The sequence below is a fragment of the Bubalus kerabau genome, chromosome X (genome assembly GCF_029407905.1).
Source record: "Bubalus kerabau isolate K-KA32 ecotype Philippines breed swamp buffalo chromosome X, PCC_UOA_SB_1v2, whole genome shotgun sequence".
Lineage (NCBI taxonomy): Eukaryota > Metazoa > Chordata > Mammalia > Artiodactyla > Bovidae > Bubalus > Bubalus kerabau.
In genome coordinates this window covers 144,908,253-144,931,293 of record NC_073647.1, presented here as the reverse complement: position 1 = coordinate 144,931,293, position 23,041 = coordinate 144,908,253, and the positions used below count along the sequence as shown (strand labels likewise).

The following is a 23,041-nucleotide window of genomic DNA, read 5'->3' as shown; positions in this document are numbered from 1 at the left end:
ACCAGAATTTTAAAGATCTATCATATCCAATCTTGGCAGAGGGAGCCCTCAACAGTCCCCTCACTTTAAGAAAATTCAGGAATAGGAGGAAAGGTGAAAAGCCTGTGCCTACAGCTAGAGTCAAAATATGGCCTTCATGAAAACAACCACACGACCCCCTGATGAGAATCCCAACTTCTGCACAAAGGTATCCAAGAGTCGCCCAGTACATTCTACAGAAACTAACCTGTAGCTGCTTCACTCCAGGAAGATGAGCTGTGTCTTTCTCAGGGGCTACCGGCCACACTCACCTCTCAGACACGGCCTCGGCCTGCTCCTCCTTGCGCTCCATCTCCAGGATCTCCTCCTCCGTGTACTCCAGCTTCACGCGCTCCTCGGCCAGCTCTCTCTCTACTGCCTGCAGCTGCGCTGTGGTTCTCGCCAGCAGCACCGTCACTGCGTCCTGCAGGACGAAAGGGATGACGCTGAGAAGCAACTGAGGCCAGTGGTGTGTGGTGGTGAAACGGAAAGCCTGTGGGAGCACCCTACTACCCTACCCAGCTGGCAGCTGTCCAGTGGCCATCCCCGGCTGCCCTCCAGTGAGAAGCACCTCAGCCCTGGTTGACAGAAAGTCAGTAACTTGGCCTTTTTAGGGAGGTCTGAAAATTCAAATTTTAAAGCTACTAACGCATCACTTATGATCAAGAACACACTGCATTAAAAAAACATTATCCTGAACAGCCACATGCATCACTATGTGCTCAGCTGCTCAGTGGGTGAGTCAGCAGGGTCTTCTCTGAAACAAACGTGTGTGTGTGCTAAGTCACTTCAGTTGTGTTCGACTCTTTGCAACCCCATGGACTATAGCCTGCCAGGCTCCTTTGTCCATGGGATTCTCCAGGCAAGAGTACTGGAGTGGGTTGGTATGCTCTCCTCTAGGGGAGCTTCTTGACCCAGGGGTTGAACTCAGGTCTCCTGCATTGCTGGCAGATTCTTTACTGTCTGAGCCACCAGGGAAGTCCATGTTTACATAGCTGTTTTTTAGAAACAATGTCCCCAGGAAGAGCCTGTCTCAAAGCTGGGCCACCTACTGTCTTCCTGCAAGCAGCCAGTGTCAGGTCCTGGGCGGCACAGTCTCCTGGCCTCTCCTCCTCCCGCCGCGGTGGCTCGGGGCCAGTGAACACCTGGACTGAGTACCATCGCAGCTGCATCTCGCTCGAATCATAATCGGTCAGGTTAATCTGAGCAATGCCCTGCAAGGTGTTTAAAGGAAAAAAAAGCACAACAGGTCTTGAATGACTGCATCTTAACAACCGACAAGCATCAAATAAAGTCACCCTTTAATGTTAACCACAAAGGCCACAAAATTTTCCACTGCTATTCAAAGGCTGCATGCATGCATGCTATGTCACTTCAGTTGTGTCCGACCCTTTGTGACCCTATGGACTGTAGCTCCCCAGGCTCCTCTGTCCATGGGGGTTTTCAGGCAAGAATACTGGAGTGGGTTGTCATTTCCTTCTCCAGGGGATCTTTCTGACCCAGGTATAGAACCCATGTTTTTTTAAGTCTCCTGCATTAAGCAGGCAGATTCTTTACCACTAGCGCCACCAGGGAAGCCTAAAAAGGCTGCAGTGAAATGAAAGTCATCACAAAGGATCTAATGGGGGCAGCTCCTTGCTTGCAGGTTCAGCTCAATCAGAAAGTGCTAGGGGGGGAAGTAGGGCAGAGAACGGACAAGATGAAGTGGTGGGTCAGGCTCAGGGTATGCCACTTAGAAGAGCCAGTGATTCTCATAGGGATGTTTGAAAAAAGGTTGGTGGAACTCTTCTCTAATTCTGACACTGATGGAGTGGGACTAAGGGGGAAAATTCCAACATTGGGAAGAAAGCAGCCTGGTTTCCAAGCCCTGCCCTATCTGCCTAGGTAAAGATGGATAGTTGATTCACCCGGTTCCAAGGTTGCCAGATAAAATAGCGTGCGTCTGGGTGAACTGTCATTTCAAATAAACAGCATATTTAAAAAAATATATATCAATTCTGTCCCAAATATTACATGGGACATACTTATACTAAAAGGGATCCATAGTTTATTTGAAATTCAAATGTAACCAACCATCCTATAGTTCTATCTGCCCAGTTTATCAGACCTATTTATTAGTTCCTGTGACTGAAGATGGGGATACTGCAGAAGTGGTTACGCAGACGTTTTACAAGTATTCGTTGAGATAATACACAAGTACAAAACACTTGACAAGATAAGGGGTTTTATCACCCCTTTTTCTCCTCCCTGCGACAGAGATCCTTTGACAGCACAATTCATCAGCGTCCCACCCTGGGACTCAGGCAGGTGGGGAGGGAGGGGGCGGGGGCAGGGAGGGGCCGTACCAGCAGTTCCTCCTGCAGTTGCGGGTTCACGGAGCACACGTATAACTGAAGAGACTTCAACGTCACCATGCTTGAATGCACAGGGATTCTGAACACTTCATTAAATACCAGGGGGGCTTGCAATTCCAGAGCCTTCGAGCAGTAAGTGTTTGGCGTGCTGGAGTCAAGCGGGGGCAGATAGACACGGATGTGTCTGCAACCGAGAGAGGGAGGAAAAAAGCGGATGGAGGCAGCATTTACTGACACAGCTGCATGGGACACGTGTGGACCACAGAAGCGTGCAGATACGCCACCTAGTTTCACTGCCCATACGCAGAGTTTTACTGTCTTTTGGAGAAGATTCTTTTTGTCAACTAAGAATAAGGCCAAAGAACTTACAAGCCCCTAGAGATCAGGGGGAGAAAACCCACTCACAAAGGAAAGACTTCCAGGTCAGTGGTTAGGACTTGAGAGGGACTCAAGTGGACATTCCGCTTTCACCATCTTTGTGGGAAAAAATCTGGCCAGATCTCTCCACGGCCCCTTGGTTCCCTCTCCAAGCTCTGCCTGCCGCACCAGGCTGTGCTCCCTGCCCTGTTCACTCCCGGCGTGGAAGCCGGCACCCAGGAGACGCTCAAGCATCAGTGGATGCTGCAAACCGTCAGCCACCCAAAACCAGGCTGCTTCCAAGGGCTTTGCGAGGCCAGTCTGCGAAGATGACTCATGGAAGGGGAGGGTGCCATCTGGCCTGAACGCCCATCACAGGGGGGCTCACCCACCTGGCTAAGTGGGACTCCCCCTCCCACCGTTCAGGCACCCATCTTCCTGCTGGGGACAACTCGAATTCCCTTCTCCCAGTTCAGGCACCTCATCTGGTCTCAAGAGATGAGTGTGGCCATGTCACCACCAAGCCTTGTGACCAGGAGAGACATCTTAAGCTCAAAGGCTACCAATGAAGGGCACACAGCCCTTTCTCATCATGGCCACACACATAACCAGACTGGCTCCATGAATGCCACCTGCTTCCAATAGTAAACCAGCCTCTTCTTAAAACTTAAAGTCTTTTATATTTCAGGCAGACATGCCCTGGCGTCTTATTCTGAATTCAGGTTCTAAAACAGTCTTTTCCCCTGCCCAAACGGCCAAGCAGCACAGGTTAGCCAGCGGTGTGGTGTGGAGGAGGGCCTGGGAAAGCTTACATTTTGCAGTCTTCCTTTACCATCAGCCCAGCAAAGTTCTTCAGTTGGAGTACGTTCACAAGGAGACACTCATTGGCCCTGTCAAGCCTGGAAAATAAAACACGAGTTCACAGACTGCAAACTCCCTGAGGTGGACAAATCCTTCTGGTGCAACTACCGCAGTGGCCCTCACCGCACTCCCAGGAGACCGGTGTGAAGTCTGGGGACATTTCTTACTGTCACACCAAGTGTGTGTGTGTGGGGGGGGGTGGCGGCTACTGGATCTTGCTGCCACTGAACACTCCAGAGTGCACAGGATGGGCCCCAACCAAGAACCCAGCTCCAAGGTCATGAGCACCGACACTGAGAAACACTCGACTAGGATGACAAGAGTGAGCAAAAGAAAGCTGCTGGGATGTGAACATCCTGCCTTACTTCTCTGAGAACTGCTGGTTATCGCCTCGACAGAAACTGTAACTACGGGACTTTCCTGGTGGTCCAGTGGCTAAGACTCCATGCTCTCAGTGCAGGAGGCCGGAGTTCGATCCCTGGCCAGGGAACTAGATTCCACATGCTGCAACCAAGAAGTTGCATGCCACAACTAAAGAACCTGCATCCACAATGAAGACCTGTTGCAGTCAAATAAGTAAATAATTTTTTTTTTAAAAAAAAGAAAGAAACTGTAACTAGAATCCCAAACGCTTTGCATTGCAAAGCACCCAGCTCCCCCGGCTGCACAGGGTGACAGTCCCCAGTGTGACTTGGTGTCGGGAGACAGCAATGGAGCTGCTTACACAGGTCCCTTCATCCCTCCAGGCCTGTGGGCGGAGCTCTGAGTTGGTGGGCGGGCCCCAATGTACCCATCATCTTCACGATCCACAGGGAAAGAGTCTTCTGTACTCACAGAAATCCAACATGGATCTGGGGCCCCTGGTTACTGCAAGCATCTCCACGAACAGGCTCGTCAGCATCCTCACTCCTGAACACAATCAGAAAAGGACCCATTACTCCAAGGGGACGTGGTTACTGCGGGCTCAGCAGAAACTCCTGCTAGGAGTGCTTCTTAGTGAGAGGGGCTTTATTAAGTGGGGACTGAAATAAATGCTATACACTGAATGAAAGGACACGGCAGGTCCCCAGGATCCATGATGCCATCGCCCAGGGTGCCTGCCGACCAAGTGGTATTTCTGAAAAAATAACTGCATACCTCTGAAGACCACATGTGATGTTTAGGACAAAGTTCAAAAACATGTCCTTTAAAATGCTACACAATAAATGAGATGCGTACAGATACCTGAGGCGAAATAAATGACATCAAAGGTCTCAAACAAAATAAAGCCCAGAATTGTTCTGCCCTTGCAAAGTAATTCCTTGAGCTGAGGAAAGTGGGAGGGATGGCGAGGCATGGACATTCATTTCAAGTAAACATCCTTTCTAGAAAAAAGCAGGTATCTCTCGCACACTGATTCTCCTTTTCCAGCTCTACTGGGCTTGTGCCTTTCACTGCCCCCCGCCCAGGGCTGGAGAGAGAGCAGTCGTCCTAGAAACAGGGAGCCAGGCTAGTCCCCAGACACCACCCGGGAGCAGAGGGGTTCCCTGGGAATGCTAAGAGCCCTCTCCTGGGTGGAGAGAAAGTAGAAGAGCTGCACCCCACAGACACACACAGTGTCAAGCCAGACACGTATGGGCAGGGCTGTCTTTCGGGAAGTCAGCCCAGGGAGGGGAGAAGGTCAGCTTCTAACCTTTTGTTGGGAGGTTCAAACACGCCGCTGTCGCTGGCCAGGGAGTAATCAGACAGGCAGGTGGACATGCGGCACGGTCTCTGCTCCAGCCTCTGGGCGCTGTCTTCTCGAAGGGTCACTACTGTAAGCAAGAGACGTGGCAGGGCTCAGGAGGTGACGGTGCAGGAGGCCAGGTCACAGCACAGACAAAGCACAAAGCGGCAGAGACAGGCCAGCGTGCGCACAGATGTGTGCTTAACCACACTCTGCTCGAGAACCTTCTGATAATGAAAACTGGAAGATACAGGCTTCCGGCTACTTCTTTAAAAGCTCTTTAAATGACCATAAATCTCCTTTCACCTCCTTAATGAGCACACAGGACAGAAGGTGGTGGGAAGGCCCTGGGCACGGTGGCACTCTGAGAGAGTGTCAGGGAGAGAGATCACTCAGGCATGAAGGATAGCGAGTTCTCTGAGAGCTGGGAGGGTCAGTGTTTCCTCTTTGATGCTGCCTGGTAGTCTCCACGCTTCATACAAGAAATGTGGACTACACTGCCTCACAATCGGAAAACAGAATTTTTAAAAAAAATCATCAAAATCATCCCTAAAAAAACGTAGTGACTTTCAATTCAGAGGATATACAGATGCAACCCAGACTTGGCCTTTGTCAATGTCTCCGTGGCCCCTTTTTCTCTCTGACTGCAGCATCCTCCTCAGCAGTCCTGGGGACAGACTGGCTTCCAGAAAGGTCTCCTGGGATTAGACAGTCTCATCACTGAGCAGCTTTACTTTTGTCTCAGACCTACTTTAACCAAGAGCCACTGACATTCTCCCCTTAACCATTTCACTTCATCAAGTCCTTCTGCTCCTTCCCTCACAGCACCAAGTGCCCTCTGCTGAATGTGACAATGGACACAGGAGCCTCCACACTTTCAAGAGAGGCACACGTGGTTAGAACACAGGATTAAACCATGAAGCCCCAACTGAGCCTCACTCTGGCATCATGATGCCTCTTGTTAGTCACGCAGGTCCCTCTGGTCTCTCTACTTTGCTTCAGGCATCTAAGCTCTAGAAATTGAAAATTTAGATATCTGCGCATCCCTAAGTTGAGGGAATTTCTCAACAAAATTTGGAATTTCTCAACAAAATTTCTCACAAAATTTCTCTCTCATTGTGATGAAGATGTACAAAGAGAGAAATGAAATGAAAGGCTTAATCCTCAGTGATCGCAAGCTTAGTGCATTCGCTCAGTCCACCAATGACCAACTCTGTTTTCAACCAAATTATTAATTCACAGAACAATTAAACCCAAACACATTCAGTGGGGTGCAAAACAGATGGGGTGTCTGTGGCTTTGGTCTCACGATGTTAACTGCAGACAAAAGCAGACAAAAGCTGACCTTCCAAAGGCGTGAAACACCCATCTTAGGGGCCACCAGCTCCGCCTCAGTCAGAGGCAAAAACTGGCTCAGTCCCAGGGTGGCTGGAGGTACAGACTCACACATCATAGATCACCAATCCCAAGTCCAGCTCTGCTCATCATCCCTGTCCCATGGAAGAAACCAAAGCCCCCAGGTCTGAACTGCAGATGGAAGCCCTCAGGTTGCTGCATGGAACCCCAGAAAACACAGCTGCTCACTACTTCCATTCCCAGTTCTGTCACTCGGCCTTACACATCTTTAAGGAAGTAACAACATGCAACAATCCAGTCAAATTCCAGGCAACCCGGTAACGTGACTCGGACAAAATTTCTCTCATTGTGATGAAGACGGACGAAGAGAGAAAGGAAATGAAAGGCTTAATCCTCAGTGATCGCAAGCTTAGTGCATTCATGGAGCAACCGGATGCAGGAGTTGACAGAAGAAGGAAGTACAGTCATCTGTTGCCCTGAGTGAGAAAAAAGCACATGGCAGACCCCACACTACATACCCCAACCGTCTGCTCTCGGGCTTCAAGGCAACAATGGGACACTGGGGAGCAGCCAATGAAGTAAGGAATAAACAGTCTTCTTCACATTGATTTTTAAAGCCCTTGAACTTTTCATCATGAAACACAGACTGACAGACACTGAGACCTAAGGACAACAATACCATTTGACAAAAAGTAAGAAAGTATAAGGAAAATCACACTGTGGGCAAAGCTGCCAGTTGACATACTAAAATAATGGGAGGATTAAAGTCTAGGGGGAAATGAAAGGAGGAAAAAAATACTTCAAGCTTTTCAGAAAGTTCTTACACCACTTTCATAGCCAGATGAATACCACTGAAATGACAATAATAAGAGTAACTGTTGAGCTACTTTAAAGGACAGCTATGAGCTATGTCCTTCCTGACCATGCCTTGACCATCCTAAATACATTGATTCACTGAACAAAGATGTGACACAGCCTGACCAGCGAGGCAAAGGCAAGTCCAAGGTCACTTACAGTGAACGTTTCTGTCGAGCCGCATGAAAAAAGAGATAAAAAAGTAGAAAGTGAAAGCACTGTAGAAGTTAAGCCAACAATTTTAAACAGGATAAAGAATGTAATAAAAACATCAATAAACAGATGAATAAAGTAAAAATATTTATGGATTTACATTAGCAAATACCAGTGGGAATGAAAATAGGAATGGATTTCAAAATCATGACACATCTGACTTTTAAAATCTGGGGAAGATAAAACTGTAGTAAACATGTAAAAACTGCTGAAGATGACCATTTATTTTCCCCCTCCCCTGTCCCGCCTTTGGTCTCCTCACACTGATTTAAATCACAATGGGTGATTGTGAATTTTGTGTAACTAAAATTTTATCTTGCTAAAGGTTGCTTGAGTCAAACTTAAAAAACACGTAGTGTTACTAGACTGGAGACTGTAGGGAACTACGTGACCTCGGGCATCATAAATGAGGGGCGGGGTTAATATAATGAGTATTGAAATCTTCACCAACTTTATGAAGCTGCGATGACTCTAGGCTTGGGCATTCCCAAAGATCAAGGGAGGCCAGGAGTTATCCATTGTCCATGCCTCAAGCTGCTTACCCAACCCAGCCCTCATGGAGCACCCAACAGGACCCATTCATGGAGACAAATACTTCTAGTTTGTAAGTGGTATTTGTAATTTGAGTGTGTGCTAAATTGCTTCAGTCCTGTCTGGCTCTGTGTGACCCTATGGACTGTAGCTTGCTGTCCATGGGATTCTCCAGGCAAGAATACTGGAGTGGGTTGCCATGCCCTCCTCCAGGAGATCTTCCTGACCCAGGGATCGAACCCATGTCTCTAATCTCCTGCATTGGCAGGCGGGGTCTTTACCACTAGCGCCACCTATGAAGTGCTTATAATTTAATTAATTTGTAATCTGAGTAATTCCACTCAGTGTCAGATAAGAATACACCACCAGATGGCAGTATCTGACCATGCCAGAAGCAAAGCCCTCGGTCTAAGAATTGTGAAGCATCATAACATCCATCACAAAGCGGAAAAGAAAAGGAAGTCAGGATCAGAAATTAAGTCGGCTCTTCTCTTTCCCACCCTATCTTTATCCTGGACCGAAAGGGGTGTTTGGCCTTGTGTGGACTTTCTGCATACACAGACTGACACTCTTGTATTTCAACCTTTAAAGAAACGTTGGTATGGGTGTGTGGGTGTGTACTCAGTCGTGTCCAACTCTTTGGACACATGCAAACCCCATGGACTGCATTCTATCAGTCTCCTCTGTCCATGGAATTATCCAGTCAAGAATACTGGAGGGGGTTGCCATTTCCTATTCCAGGGATCTTCCCAACCCAGGGATCACTGTGTCGCTGGAAGTGGGCGGGGAACACAGAAAAGTAAGCTCAAGCAACAGATGCACAATTCAGTCCTTATTTTGTATTTTCTTTTTTGAATCAAAGGAATAAACATGGAATACTGAACCTGTGATTATAATGAAGACCAAAGTGAATAAAGTTCCTCTGGACATGTGAATTATAGAAACAACGTATATGGGGATATGAAAGGCGTGTTTGCGAACACAGAGGGGAAGACACTGAAATAAGAGATGCCAAAAAGCTCCAGGACTGCCTAAGAATATACTGGATCTCTGGTTAAACACATAAATGTTACAAGAAACTATTTTATATATATCAGTCCTGAATATTCATTGGAAGGACTGATGCTGAAGCTGAAGCTCCAGTACTTTGGCCATCTGATTTGAAGAACTGACTCATCTGAAAAGATCCCGATGCAGGGAAATATTGAAGGTGGGAGGAGAAGGGGATGACAAAGGATGAGATGGTTGGATGGCATCAACGACTCAAAGGACGTGAGTTTGAGCAGGCTCTGGGAAATGGTGATGGACAGGGACAGGGAAGCCTGTCGTGCTGCAGTCTACAGGGTTGCAAAGAGTCGGACATGACTGAGCGGCTGAACTGAACTGAACTGAATAACCAGCACTGCTGTTGTTTAGTCGCTAAGTCGTGTCCAACTCTTTTGTGACCCCATAGAGTGCAGTCTGTCAGGCTCCTATGTCCATGGGATTTCCCAGGCAAGAATACTGGAATGAGTTGCTATTTCCTCTTCCAGGGGATCTTCCCGACCCAGGGATTGAACCCATGTCTCCTGCTTGGAAGGCAGATTATTTACCGCTGAGCTACCAGGGAAGCCCAATAACCAACTTGGTTATACATGAAGAAGAACTGATGGGTAACAGAATGGTGGTGAGTGGAAGAGTCCACAAAGATCACCTCGTTTAAGGGCAAGGAAGGTGGAGACTCAGCCCCTTTCAAAGATGCACTCGAGGTTACACAGCTAATGAGTCAACAGGACAGGGATAGGGGCTGGGTCTAAGCTGCTAGTCTGAAGCCCTTTCCACTACCTTGGGTTTGTACTCACGTTTTCTCTCTCTCCTTTGCTACTAAAACACTTAACAGTACGGAACCAGGGTTTCTCAGTCTTGGTACTACAGACACCTTGGCTGAATCATTCTTTGTAGTGGGGACCATGCTATGGGCTGAAGGATGTTGAGCAGTGCCGCTGGTCTCCACCTACCAGAGGCCAGTAGTACCACCACCACCCCCTACCCCACAACCAGCCCCTCAGCTTCGACAACTGAAAATGTCTTGAGACATAGCCAAGTACCTCTAGGGGGCAAAAACACCCCTGGTTGAGATCCACTGTGCTCCACAAATTATCTACTGTTTGCCTGAATGGAATGTCTGAAAACAGTTTGGCCGTGCAAATGGAAGTTAATTAAATGGGTGGCGGTTTTTTATCTTCTCCAAAAATGAAGTGGGTTCAAATCACTGGAGGTTGGCTCACAAAAGCTCCATCAGCCAGAATACCCTCTGAAACAGCAGACTGGTTTTCCACGTGGGCTACATGTTGACAAGCTGAATTGACAGCAACTAGACAGATGAAATTCTCATGGCTACGTGTTTCTTGATCTGAACAGTATCAGAGAAATCGATTTGGTAGCAAGGACTGATGCTCACAGGTATGCCTTTTCACTTCCCCCATGATAGACAAGTACAAGAACAAAGGATAAAGAGTGAAGTGACAGGGTCAAAGGAAGATTTCTGGGGGGCCGTAGCCCAACAGCCACCCTCGTGCTGGTCTGAGGCAGGCACGCACAGAAATGCTCCATCTGGGCACACTCCCTGGGAACTTCACTATGGCCCAAGTACTTCTTTATCAGGCTCCCAGTGTGGAGGAACAGGTGGTTCTTATCTTTATTTATAACAACTAACATTCTGAAAACTAGCAAAATACCGGGAAAGACTATGACAGTCTTTCCATGGAAACTTATCAGTTTCATTTCAAGGACCAGGGACAAGACAAAAGCAAAAGCACGCAGGCAGAGGCATGCGAGCTTCCTCATATGTCATCGAGGACCATCCATCAAGGGTCCTACTAAGCTGAGCGCCCCTGAGGCCACAGCAGAACAGCTGGCCTCCTTGCACACAGCTTCCTCAATGAGCTTGGATCCTTGCCTCCCAGCCCGGGGCACCCATGGGACTCATTAGTAGGTACCTGCAGCTGTGGGAGCAGTGGCCACTTGGGGTCCTCTCTCATGAGATCCTTCCCCGTCCCCGGGGCACCCATGCGGCGGCAGGGCCGCAGCGCCCGGCAGGTCTTCGTCCCCTAGGGCAGCGGCCTGAGCCCGCAGCCTGTCCAGGGCGCCCAGGCCTGCCACCTCGAAGCCATCACCAAGCTGGGCCAGGGGTGAGTCTCGCGAGGCCGGGAGGAAGGGCGTGTCCAGGGGTGAGCTGGGAGGGGACAGCGAGGATAGGGAGGACCTCGAAGACAGGGAGGCCAGTGACTGTGGCGTGTCCAGGGAGCGCCTCGGCTTGTGCAGGCCCGGGGGCCCCGTGGTGTCCGCCAGGCCCACATCCCGGCCCAGGGAGTCGAAGGGCACAAGGTCGAAGCGCAGGAGCGGGCCGCCCTCGGCGTCAGGCTTGTCGTACTGTGGGAGCCCGTAGATGTCGGTGAAACTGACGGAGCTCAGCGAGCCCCGGCTGGAAGCCAGGGAGCCGCGGCTGGAGGCCAGGGAGCCGCGGCTGCTCCCCGAGGACATGGTCAGGGTGCTGGCAGACAGGCTGAAAAGAGAAGAGCAGCCTGGAGCCCATGGCTGGAGCCCTCTAGACCCCATCCGAGGCCAGCCTCCGGGAAGCTCCAGGAGTAAAACCCTGCCTTGTGCTCATCAACCCCACCTGTGAGCTGTTTAAGACACCCACTCCCCACCCTTGAGTTCATGACTATTTCCTTTGTTTCTGTGCGTGTCAGTAGAGAACACAGGTTAACATCTAGGACTCTTGCCCGAGTTTAAGTTCCAGCTCAAACTCAGACTAGCTGAAGGTCTTTTTTGGTCAAGGGCTTTTTGACCTTTCTGAGTCACCCACTTTCTTGGGTGGGGAGTGCTGTGAAGAGAACAGTTCCCACCTCAAGACACTCTTAGAAGGGGAACTGAGAAAATAATACACAGAAAGCCCTTGACACTATGCTTTCCAATACAGTTGAGTACCTGAACTCCAGAACTATTACTGAGCATCCACATCTTAAAGATATTGTTCCTTAAAGAAATAAAAATGTATGTGTGCATATATGTACATGAATATATACACTTTCTGATGCTGTGAGCTACAAAATCCTTGGGCAAATCTGAGTTCAGATTCGTTATTCGCAAGTCCCACTTGGTGATCTCCTCAGAGTCCTTGGATCATACATGATATGAGCAGCTCCTCAAAAAATATCACATATCCACTTTTCTGTCCTGTGTTTACAACCACTTCAGGTTCTTAGTTCTGGGAGAGAAAACCAAGCTAAAGGGCATTGTGAAGCTCATGACCACATCATTACAAGATGATAATCAAGTTACTCACCTTTGTAACTGGGACTGGAGATAGGATGTGAGGCGGGTGGCTTCTTCCAGCTGCATCAGGAGACAGTTTCTTTTTTCCTGAAGCAGAATCCTGTAAGTACGAAAACAGTCCACTGGTGGATTTCAAAAATAGCAAGTATATTTTCCTAACAAGAAATGCAATGATTAATCCCCCCGAACTGACTGAGGTTTGAATGACTAAATTCTAAAAAGCACATCCAGGTCATAAACACCAAGATAACAGAGATGTGTGTTGTTTTGCTTGAAAATGTACCACCAGCCCCCTGAACAGCACCTGATACACTGGGTGGGTAGGCAGATAGATAGATGGGTGAGTGGATGGATGGATGGACAGATGGATGGATGAGTGGATAGATGGGTGGATAGAGGGATGGATAAATCAATGGGTGGGTAGCTGCATGGACTGATGGATATGGGGGTGGGAGGATGGACAGGCTGATAGATGGATGAGTGAACAGCAGTTTGGATGGACAACAATAGACAAGAAGATGGGCATAAAGATGGGAGGATGGGTGTGGGTGGATGAACAAATAGATGGAGACTAGACTAGAAGATGGATACAAATGCCCAGCATGCCGTAATCTACTGCAATTCCCTGGAACAAATCAGAGTCCCTCATTTTTAAGCCCTCTTCCAGGCAAAACCATATGAAATTCTAACATCTACAGAATTCAAAGATTAAGCCCAAAATAAAAAAGCCACTGCCCAAGTGTGGGAGGTAGTTTTCTCTCTAAATTTTTCCTATGGGGTGGGTAAGGACAATGTCCTGAAAATACAGGGGTGGGGCACCTGGCACCTGCAGCGGGAGCAGGCAGGGTCTAAGTCATGGGTTCCCCAGTCTTCTTCCCTCCTCCATCCCCTTCTCGACCGTCTCCAACTTGTGAACAGGGACCAGGAGTTTTGGAGCCCTGAGCAGAGCTGGCACCCCTGGAGGACGGGCAGGTACATGCTCCATCCACCTTCCACCAGGCAGTAGCTGCTGGAGCAATCAGTGACCACGTGCAGCCGTGCAATCTGGCTTTGCCAGCCGCTCCTCCGGCGCTACCTGCCCACCTTTCGGTGGCGCCCTGCATGGACGTCGCCCGGGCACGCTGGATCTCCTCCTCCAGGCGCCGCCGCTCCTCCTCCAGTCTCACCACGTCCTCTGCCGGCCGCCTCTGCTGGATGATGAGCTGTAGCTCTTGAAGCAGGGCCTCCTTCTCCTTGACGAGCTGCAGCCGGTCCCTGTCAGCCTCAGCCAGGCCCGGCCACGACTCGTTCTCCAGCTGGGCCAGCTGCTGCTGGATGTTCGAGACTCTGCAAAAGACGGACACGGGAAGATCCACGAACTTGATGAAACACACACATCTTTACACAGTCTCAGCACCATCACGCAGATTCTAGAAACTCACTCTAACCAATAGCGGAATGACTGCACTGAGTCAACCTCACATGGCACAAATAAGGGATCTGGAAGTGAGGTGGAACGAACCCAACGTGGAAGCCCTTTGCATCATCTGCCCTGGCCTACGAGATTTGGGATGACAGTAAGGATGTTTGTTGCAGGGCTTCCCAGGTGGCTCAGTGTTAAAAGAATCACCTGCCATTGCGGGAGACCTGGGTTTGATCCCTGGGTTGGGAAGATTCCCTGGAGGAGTGCATGGCAACCCGCTCCAGTATTTTTGCCTGCAGAGTCTCATGGACAGAGGAGCCTGGCGGGCTACAGTCCATGGGGTCACAGAGTTGGACACGACTGAAGCCAACTGAGCACACACGCATGTTTGTTCCAAAGAAGACCCCAATTCACCCATGTGACTAGCATTGCTTCCTATGTGTGCTGTTTTGGAACGAGACAGAGCCAGCTCATTTCTCTCAGCACCCCCTCCCTCATCAGTAGCTAAACACCGTGCTAGATGCACAAGAGATGCTTCTGGCCGCCTGCCTTCTCTGTGCACCTAGCTGCAGAGCCCACCTTGAGAAAACCCAGAAGAGAATCACACCCCTCATGGGATCCTCAAGAGTGCCATAGGCCTTGACCATGCAGGACATTCAAAATGCCTGGCAGAGAGCAGGTACTCAACCAAAGCTAAACACGTGAAACGGAGAATGAATATGCCAGCAAGTATATGAAAGAATGGGAGTCAAGTCGCAGTGATCCTGGATGTGGTGCAGGGTAACCCTTAAGCTGCAGAAATACAGCTCTCGTCACCCCTACCCTGTGCACCCAAATGGCCCGCAGGCCCACTGGGCAGACAGACTAGTGTCCTGAGGTTGTGCTGAAGGCAGAGGAAGTGAAAGAGACGTGGTCCGTGTTTTTAGAGCATCCTTAAAAGCAGGAGCATGATGTTTTAAGCCCTTTACGTTTATATGTGGCTCAAGATGAGGGTGGCTTCTGGGCAGAAAGAAGGATTTGCAGACCTGACCAGAAGCCAGCCCTGTGCCGGACAGAGATTGGCACATGGGCCCAAAACTAAATCCAATGACGTCTCTGAGGTCACAGAGAGCTGTGAGGGCAGCTAAGTGGCAGGTGCACTCAGTCCTCTAGCCTCAAGACAGTGGTTCTCAAAGTGGGGTCCCCGAGTCAGCCTCAGTATCACCTGGGAGCTCGTTACAAATGCAAATTTCAGGTCCCACCCCAGATCTGCTGAACACCATGCTCTGCAGATGGAGTGGGGCAACCTGGGTTTTGACAAGCCCTCCTAGGTGCTTCTTGCCCAAGTGTGACACCTGCTGCTTTTCAGGCACCCTAGCCTGGTCTGGAGAATGCAAACTGTCCTTGGAGCTCTTAGGGCTTCCATCAGGCAGGGATAGGATGATCCTCACTAAAATGAGAAAGGCAAGAGTGCTTTTGAGACTGTCCCATTTGGTGCTCAGGACACATATCATAAATAGAAGCTCGTGTCCTTGCTGGGTCCAGACTTCAGAATCCATCTCAACACTGTGCTTCCTCACAGATACTGACAGTCAACTGGCATTGGCCCATGTGTTAAGGTCTGTGGGATATCCTTGTACCAGTCTGAGCTGCTCATGAACTAGACGTGAGCATGAGACTAGTCAATCTGACAAAAGGATTGGCCAAGGCGCCTTCTTCAAGTGAAGACGCTGGAGCTCCAACACTTTGGCTACCTGATGCGAAAAGCCAACTCATTGGAAAAGACCCTGATGCTGGGAAAGATTGAGGGCAGGAGGAGAAGGGGACCACAGACAGAAGGTGAGATGGTTGGATGGGTTCATTGATTCAATGGATGTGAGTTTGAGCAAGCTCCAGGAGATGGTGAAGGACAGGGAAGCCTGGCATGCTACAGTCCATGGGGTCACAAAGAGTCAGACATGGCTGAGCAACAACAACCTTCTTCAAGCACCAAACCAATTAGAAAATCCACAGTCATGAAAAGAAAAGAGTATATAAGTTATAGTTTAAATGCACACGTTTTACTCAAGCCCAGTTCCCCAAGAAGGTAAAGAAAATAGCTGAATGTCAGTAGCTTTATTAGGCAAATTCTTTTCTAACATAAGACCAATTTCCTGCAAATGTGTTGGAAAATGGTGCCAAACCATGTCACTGAAAAAACTAATGACAGATGCAGCTCAAAAGGGTCAGGAATCCAACTGGGCTTAAGCATCTACCTCTCTCTAATTAGTGTAATTAAAATTTATGGCAGTCATATAACTGAAGTCCAAGGAAGCACTCCAAGCAGACCCATAAATTAGCACCAAATCAGACATTAGACCCAGCGAAATTTTTGGAATATTCTACTGTAGATCAAGCCAAGTCAAAGGTAAGGAATAAATATAAAAGAGATGTACAAAGAGCAAATCCATTGGGTCCTCATAATTTTTCATTTCAATGTACACAGGAAAGCCTATTTGAGCCCAAGTAAAGTTATCAGTATTACCTGGTCATATATAATAATAATTCTCATACTACAAGCACACATATTTTAAAAAGCACTCCTTTTGAGTTTTCTGAAGTTAACATGTGAGGAGATCAAGATTCCATTTGCATTGGCCAGCTCCAGGTTAGCCACCACTGCATGGGGATTCAAGTTGCTGAGGGTGAGTGGAGATCCAATCCTAGATAATCCTGCTTTTTCCAGGAAAATCTCAAGTGACTCAGTCGTGTCTAACTCTTTGCAGCCCCATGGACTGTAGTCCACCAGACTCCTCTGTCCATGGGATTCTCCAGGCAAGAATACTGGAGTGGGTTGCCATTTCCTTCTCCAGGGGATCTTCCCAACACAGGGATAGAATCCATGTCTCCTGCATTGCAGGCAGATTCTTTACCATCCGAGCCACCAGGGAAGCCCCCAGGTAATATCCACTATCAGAACAAAGGAAAAACTGAATTACGAGAGGAAAGAGAGGCAAAGGGCAGATTTCCAAAGGTCTGTCCACTGTGAGCATAAAAGAAATAGTACAGTAACCAGAATTAAACAGTGTACTGTAACTTTCCAGAGCTCGCAAGAAAAAACTGTATGGACATATGGTGAGGGGTGACTTCAGTAGCAGAAACAATTTGGGTGAAGCTGACTTAATGTAACCTACCTGGCAAGGTTGTTTGGGCTGTACTGAGCACTAGATGAGCACACTGTGCTTAAGAACGAGGTTTATTGCTTTTTTTTTTTAATAATTAAATTTCATAGCACTGCAAATCACTGCAGAGCTCCCTATGAATCTAGAGGAATACTGGCATATATTGTGTGTGTTAGTCGCTCAGTTGTGTTTGACTCTTTGCAACCCCATGGACTGTAGCCCACCAGGCTCCTCTGTCTATGGAATTCTCCAGGCAAGAATACTGGAGTGGGTTGCCATTCCCTTCTCCAGGGGATATTCCCGAACCAGGAATCAAACCCAGGTTTCCTGCATTGCAGGCAGATTCTTTATTGTCTGAGCCACAAGGGATGCTGACTGGAATAGACTAAAAAGTGTAATTTCTTTGTCTAGATCCATAATCTGGAGTTAGACATTTTGGGGGTCTGCTCTTAGCCAGGCTGAAAGAAGCATGTATCTGTCTGTGTGTACCGGGAACCAAGAATGCTAGAAGAATTCCTTCTTGTACATTTCTTGTACAAGTGGTGTCTTGAATATTTGCCGCAGAAGAGGCAGGATGGCTTTACCTTTAAAATGATAAGCCTTGTGTACCGTGCTGCTGGCCCAGAAAAGAGCATCTGCCAGGCAGACCCTTCCTGTGTTAGGATTAATGGATCCAAGAGACCTTCTACCTCAGGCTAAATAACAAATGTACAGTTCTGATGTCCCTTCTATATGCACACCCAGTAGCTGATATGCAGTGCGGAATTGGAACCCCACTCTTGCAAGCACCATCATTCCAAATTCCAGAAATAAAGGGAAAACCATTTCCAGAAAGGCTATTTTCTACCATATTTTCTCAGTGAAATGAAATATAAGGAAACAAAGCGAGGTCACAATTAAAATTTGCAAAAAAAGAAACTTTTCCAAGTCCTTTTATTTTTTTTTTTTTTTTTGGCTGCACTGTGTGGCTTGTGGGATCTTAATTCCCCAATCAGGGATTGAACACAGGACCATGGCAGTGAGAGCACATAATCCTAACTAATGGACTGCCAGGGAACTGCCCAAGTTCATTTTCAAAGAGAATCAAGATCAATTTAAAACTGGTGAGGGTTTGTTTTTTCCTTGAGAGTCAGCTGAGTTTACTGATTTTTATTTTTGATAGGTAATCCCTTTTATAGCCTATATATATCCTCTCACAAATGCCTTTTAAAGGCTTTAAGACACACGTCCCTGTGCACAGAATAGTCAAGAAATGAAAGCAAGTCCTCAGTCAAGCATTCCGGTCTCATGTTTATCGTATGATTTCTAAATTTCACCCCCTGAACAGGCCTAATGTAGACAGAAGTCAAATATGAATCATTTTTCCCTTACTATTTTTGCCCAAACACCTTTACTGTTACAACCCAGGCACCATTAAACCATGAATGGAAACCTGCATTTATGTGGCAGAAACTGCTCGGACCCTCACGATTCATGTGGAAATCTTAAATATGACTTGCATTTTTCAAAGAAGAAAATGCGCTTTTAATATTGCACAGTTTTGAGGCATATTTTACATATTCAGAGTAATCCCCAGTTCTTTGAATTTATACCTCAACTCTGGGACCTACGATATAATTTTGCACGTTCCTAAAATACTGCCACTTTCTGGAACAGAAATGGAACTCCAGGCCAGCCACAGCCCTGACTCAGGGTGAGGGGACATGATGGACCCAATGCCACGTTCTAGGACATGGTGCCAGGTTAGAGTCTCGTGCCTTCAGATGTCAATTACAGCTATAGACTTGATGCTTCTTATGTTTTCTCTCTTTAGTTTTCTTTCTGCAAATATCTATTTAAATGGAAATCAAAAGTCCACCACAGTCTCATCTGGGATCTGAGTCATATGGACAGTGAAATCACTTTACCTCAATGAACTAAATATTGGTCAACTAGTGTCCATTCAGCTCGACTCTTTATACTGGAAACTCAGGGAGTCTGAATCTAGACCGTGTGGCATAAGAAGGGCCTATGTTCCCTGGTGGGCTCGTGGTTGGGAATCTGCCTGTGAAGGCAGAGGTCATGAGTTTCATCCCTGGTCCAGGAAGGTCCCACGTGCTGCGGAGCAACTAAGGCTGTGTGCTACAACTACTGAGCCCATGTACCTAGAGCCCGTGCTCTGCAACAGGAGAAGCCGCCAGGAGAAGCCATGCATCACAACAAAGAGTAGCCCCGCTTGCCACAACTAGAGAAAAAGTCCATGCAGTAACGAAGACCCAGCTCAGCCAAAAATAAATAATCTTTTAAAAATTTATTTAAAAAAAGATGGGCCTACAAACACCCCAACACCCCTCCCTGCCCTCACATCTTATCCCCTCTGAACAAACAGAGCTTCAGAATGACTTCTTTAAATGGAAAGCAGATGGTCTCCAGGTTTCTTTCTCTTGGCCTGTTTCCTTTGTCTCTCACAGCCGTGCCCTACTCCCAAACTCAGATACACGGTCACTGGAGAACTGAAGGGAAAATCCAAGGGACTGATCGAATTCAGCTGGAATCCTAACGCTCCATCAGCAACGGCACAGGACCCGTCCTGGCAGCAAACACTGAGACACGGAGACACAGGCCGGGCCGAATGTTTTGTTCCTATCAGGACGGCAAGTGTTTCTATGGAAACAGCTACAGTTTGTGCACAGTTCTGGAACAAGCACTCTTAGGTTAAAAATAAGGAGCCATCTGCGTCATCAGGATTGCTTCAAGAAGACTTGTTCCTCCAAACTGGCTTTGAAAAATTCTCTCAAGTTTTTAACCAATAGTGTGAAAATATTCCTATTGTAAGGTCTGCCTTGGGAACCAAAGTGATGTTCCTGAAGGAAAAGGAAGAAACAGTTGTTGGGATATATTTCACATGACCTAGAGGGCTTCCCAAGTGGTAAAGAATCCACCTGCCAATGCAGGAAACGCAAGAGACACAGAATCGATCCCTGGGCCGGAAAGATTCCCTTGAAGGAGGAAATGGCAACCCACTCCAATATCCTTGCCTGGAGAATCCCATGGACAGAAGAGCCTGGTGGGCTACAGTCCATGGGTCTGCAAAGAGTTGGACACGACTGAGTGACTGAGCACACATGACCCAGAGTTGAAAACAAAACTAGTCACCATGACAGTGGTGGTCTGGTCTAAAGAATTCTCTAGAAATCATACCATCGTTTGGAATTATGAGTTCTGCTTCTATAAACTTCCTTTAAATCTGAAGAGACATGAAACCCCTCATTGTACAGAACATTTATTGTCTTTTGATGATTTCCCAGCTCTGAGAAAGAATCGCGAACCTAGATATACAAGGAAAAACATCAAGGCATCAGCTTTTCCCCATTTAGAAGTGGCAAAGCCCAGGAGGTTTTACAGAGGGGAAGGAAGCTAATCTTCGTGGGGTACAGCCTGGCAACCAGAAGAATGCCTCAAGGATGTTTTTAAGCAGGTGAAGCTCCAATGAAAGCACCGAACTAACTATCAAATATCAAGATCTACAGCCTAAGTGATCCTTGACCATAAAGTGAGCCTCAGAGAACTCTCTCTGGGGTTGTTCTCCCCTGCTCCCTAAGAAACTTGCAATTATACAACTCTCCGCCCTGATCCCTGCGCCCCCTTGATTGAGAAAGCTCTTCCTCAACATAAGGGCAGCCGGAATTCCAACATCCCTCAGGGCCCAGCTCCAAAGCTGTTTTTTCCAACACCCAAGAGGAGGATTCATGACGGGGTGGTCCATGACGACAAGCCCTTCTGAATGACCACGAAAGCCCAGGAACCACAAGCTGAGCTGGGAGCGATAACGTGTCATGTGAACAGTTTCTGAAATGAACAGACCATGACCCGCCTCCATGAGATCCCCAAGGGCATGCATGTCTAAAGGCCTTTTCTTCTTGTAAATCCAGGGGAATTAGCCCAAGGCTCATACCAGGACGAGGGTTTTGGGGGCAGGAGCCAGGAGCAGAGCAGCTGACCTGGCGCTGACCTGGGTCCAAGAATTCCTTCCACCCGCCTGTTCATAGGGGTGAAGGTCAAAGAGCATGTGTGATCTAAGGGGACCCCTGTTTACTCTTTCAGTAAATATTCACCAGACACTTAGTTGCTGGAATTATAGTCATGAGCTAACTGGACAAAAATTTCTGCCCTCATGAGGTTTCCATTCTTGCAGGGAAAAACAAACAATAAAAAAAAGCAAACACATAAAGTATGGGCTCCGTAGGTGGTGCTAGTGGTAAAGAACCCGCCTGCCAATGCAGAAGACACAAGAGATGCAGATTTGATCCCTAGGTTGGGAAGATCCTGGGGAGGAAGGCATGGCAACCCACTCCAGTATTCTTGCCTGGAAAATCCCATGGACAGAAGAGCCTGGCGGGCTGCAGCCCGTGGGATCCCAAAGAGTTGGACATGACTGAAGAGACTTAACAGGCACATGCATAAAGTATAGAGCAGGTTAGCTGGTTACATTTGCTGGGAGAATCAGGGTAATGGGGTGGTGGATGGGAGTGATCCTTTATTCAGAATGATGAGAAAAGTGTCTCTGACAGTGAGTGGAAGGAGAGCAGAGGCCACATGACCCTTTGAGGCCAAGTATCCCATTGCAGGCAGAGGAAACAGCAGGGGCCAAGGGTACTGTGTTACTTGCCTTTCATGTCTGTAACAAATGATCACAAACTTGGGAGGCTTACAACAACACATATCACTACCTTACAGTCCCATCCAAGTACTAACCAGGCCCGACTCTGCTTAACTTCCGAGATTAGATGAGATCGGGCACATTTGGGGTGGTATGGCCGTAGACCTTACAGTTCCAGATGACAGAAGTCAACAATGAGTGACAGGGTTGTGATTCTTCTGGGGGCTCAAGGGAAGAATATATTTTGCAGTGGTTTCTAGGGGCTGCTCACTTTCCTTGGCTCACAGGCCTGCATCACTCTGATCTCTGCATCCATCCTCACATCTCCTTCTCTGCTTCTCCTTCTTCTAAGGACCCTTGGGATTACACTGAGCCTATCGAGGTAATCCCTGGTGACTCAGATGGTAAAGAATCTGCCTGCAATGTGCAGACCCGGGTCCGAACCCTGGGTCGGGAAGATCCCCTGAAGAAGGGCATGGCAACCCACTCCAGTATTCTTGCCTGGAGAATCCCACGGACAGAGAAGCCTGGTGAGCTACAGTCCATGGGGTCGCAAAGAGTTGGACACGACTGAGTGACTAAACGGCTACCATCGAGGTGATCCAGCATCATCTCCCCACCCCCAGATCTCTAACTTGAGGCCATCTGCAAAGCTCCTTCTGCTAAGGAAAGCAACAGAGTCACGGGTTCTAGGGATTAGGATATGGACATCTCAGCGGCCATTACTGTGCCAACCTCCAGCACTAAATCAGGAGTGTGCCTGACAGGTGTTAGGCCCAATATGTGTGAGGAACACCGAGGGGGCCAGCATGGCTGGAACAGGCCTTGAGTCAGTAGAAGACTTGCCCTTGGGTCTTGCCACACACAGTAGGGATTTCGGAGCAAGATAAGAAGCCCAAGAGTCAGATTTCTTGAAGGCAGCAAGAAACTCTGGGCCATCCGAGTCTTTGCTGGGGGGACTGTCCTGGGTATTGTGGGTTGTTGAGCAATATCCTTGGGGTCCCCACATGGGATGCCAGAAGTGCCCTCTCTCCAGTCACGAGAGCCAAAAACATCCCCTGGGGGGCCACCCCCATCCCTTAGGGACTGATGGAATCTAACATGTTGTGAAAGGAGTGCTTGTCTGCAAAAACAATTCAGACCCGGCAATTTAAATAACTGAAAGTATGCTGATCTGCACCATCAGTGCACCATTCCCTGCATCCTTCACCAGGGAAGGACGTGACAACTCACAGAATGTCTTTGTTCACGACTCCAAAAAAATGTACGAAGAATGCTGGTATTTAACCAGGA

General features: G+C 48.1%; 1 protein-coding gene across 3 annotated transcripts in view; it reads right to left on the bottom strand.

The window, feature by feature from the left end:
• WWC3 (WWC family member 3) overlaps positions 1 to 23,041 on the bottom strand; it is a 110,545-nt gene that overhangs the window by 13,631 nt on the left and 73,873 nt on the right. For all 3 annotated transcript variants that reach the window (XM_055565111.1, XM_055565112.1, XM_055565113.1), the window contains 9 exons: positions 13,651 to 13,893; positions 12,578 to 12,667; positions 11,229 to 11,794; positions 5,263 to 5,383; positions 4,425 to 4,499; positions 3,542 to 3,628; positions 2,364 to 2,556; positions 1,071 to 1,232; positions 291 to 442 (listed from right to left, as the gene is read on the bottom strand). In XM_055565111.1, coding sequence (XP_055421086.1) covers positions 291 to 442; positions 1,071 to 1,232; positions 2,364 to 2,556; positions 3,542 to 3,628; positions 4,425 to 4,499; positions 5,263 to 5,383; positions 11,229 to 11,794; positions 12,578 to 12,667; positions 13,651 to 13,893 — 1,689 coding nt within the window. The remainder of the gene's footprint in view (positions 1 to 290; positions 443 to 1,070; positions 1,233 to 2,363; positions 2,557 to 3,541; positions 3,629 to 4,424; positions 4,500 to 5,262; positions 5,384 to 11,228; positions 11,795 to 12,577; positions 12,668 to 13,650; positions 13,894 to 23,041) is intronic.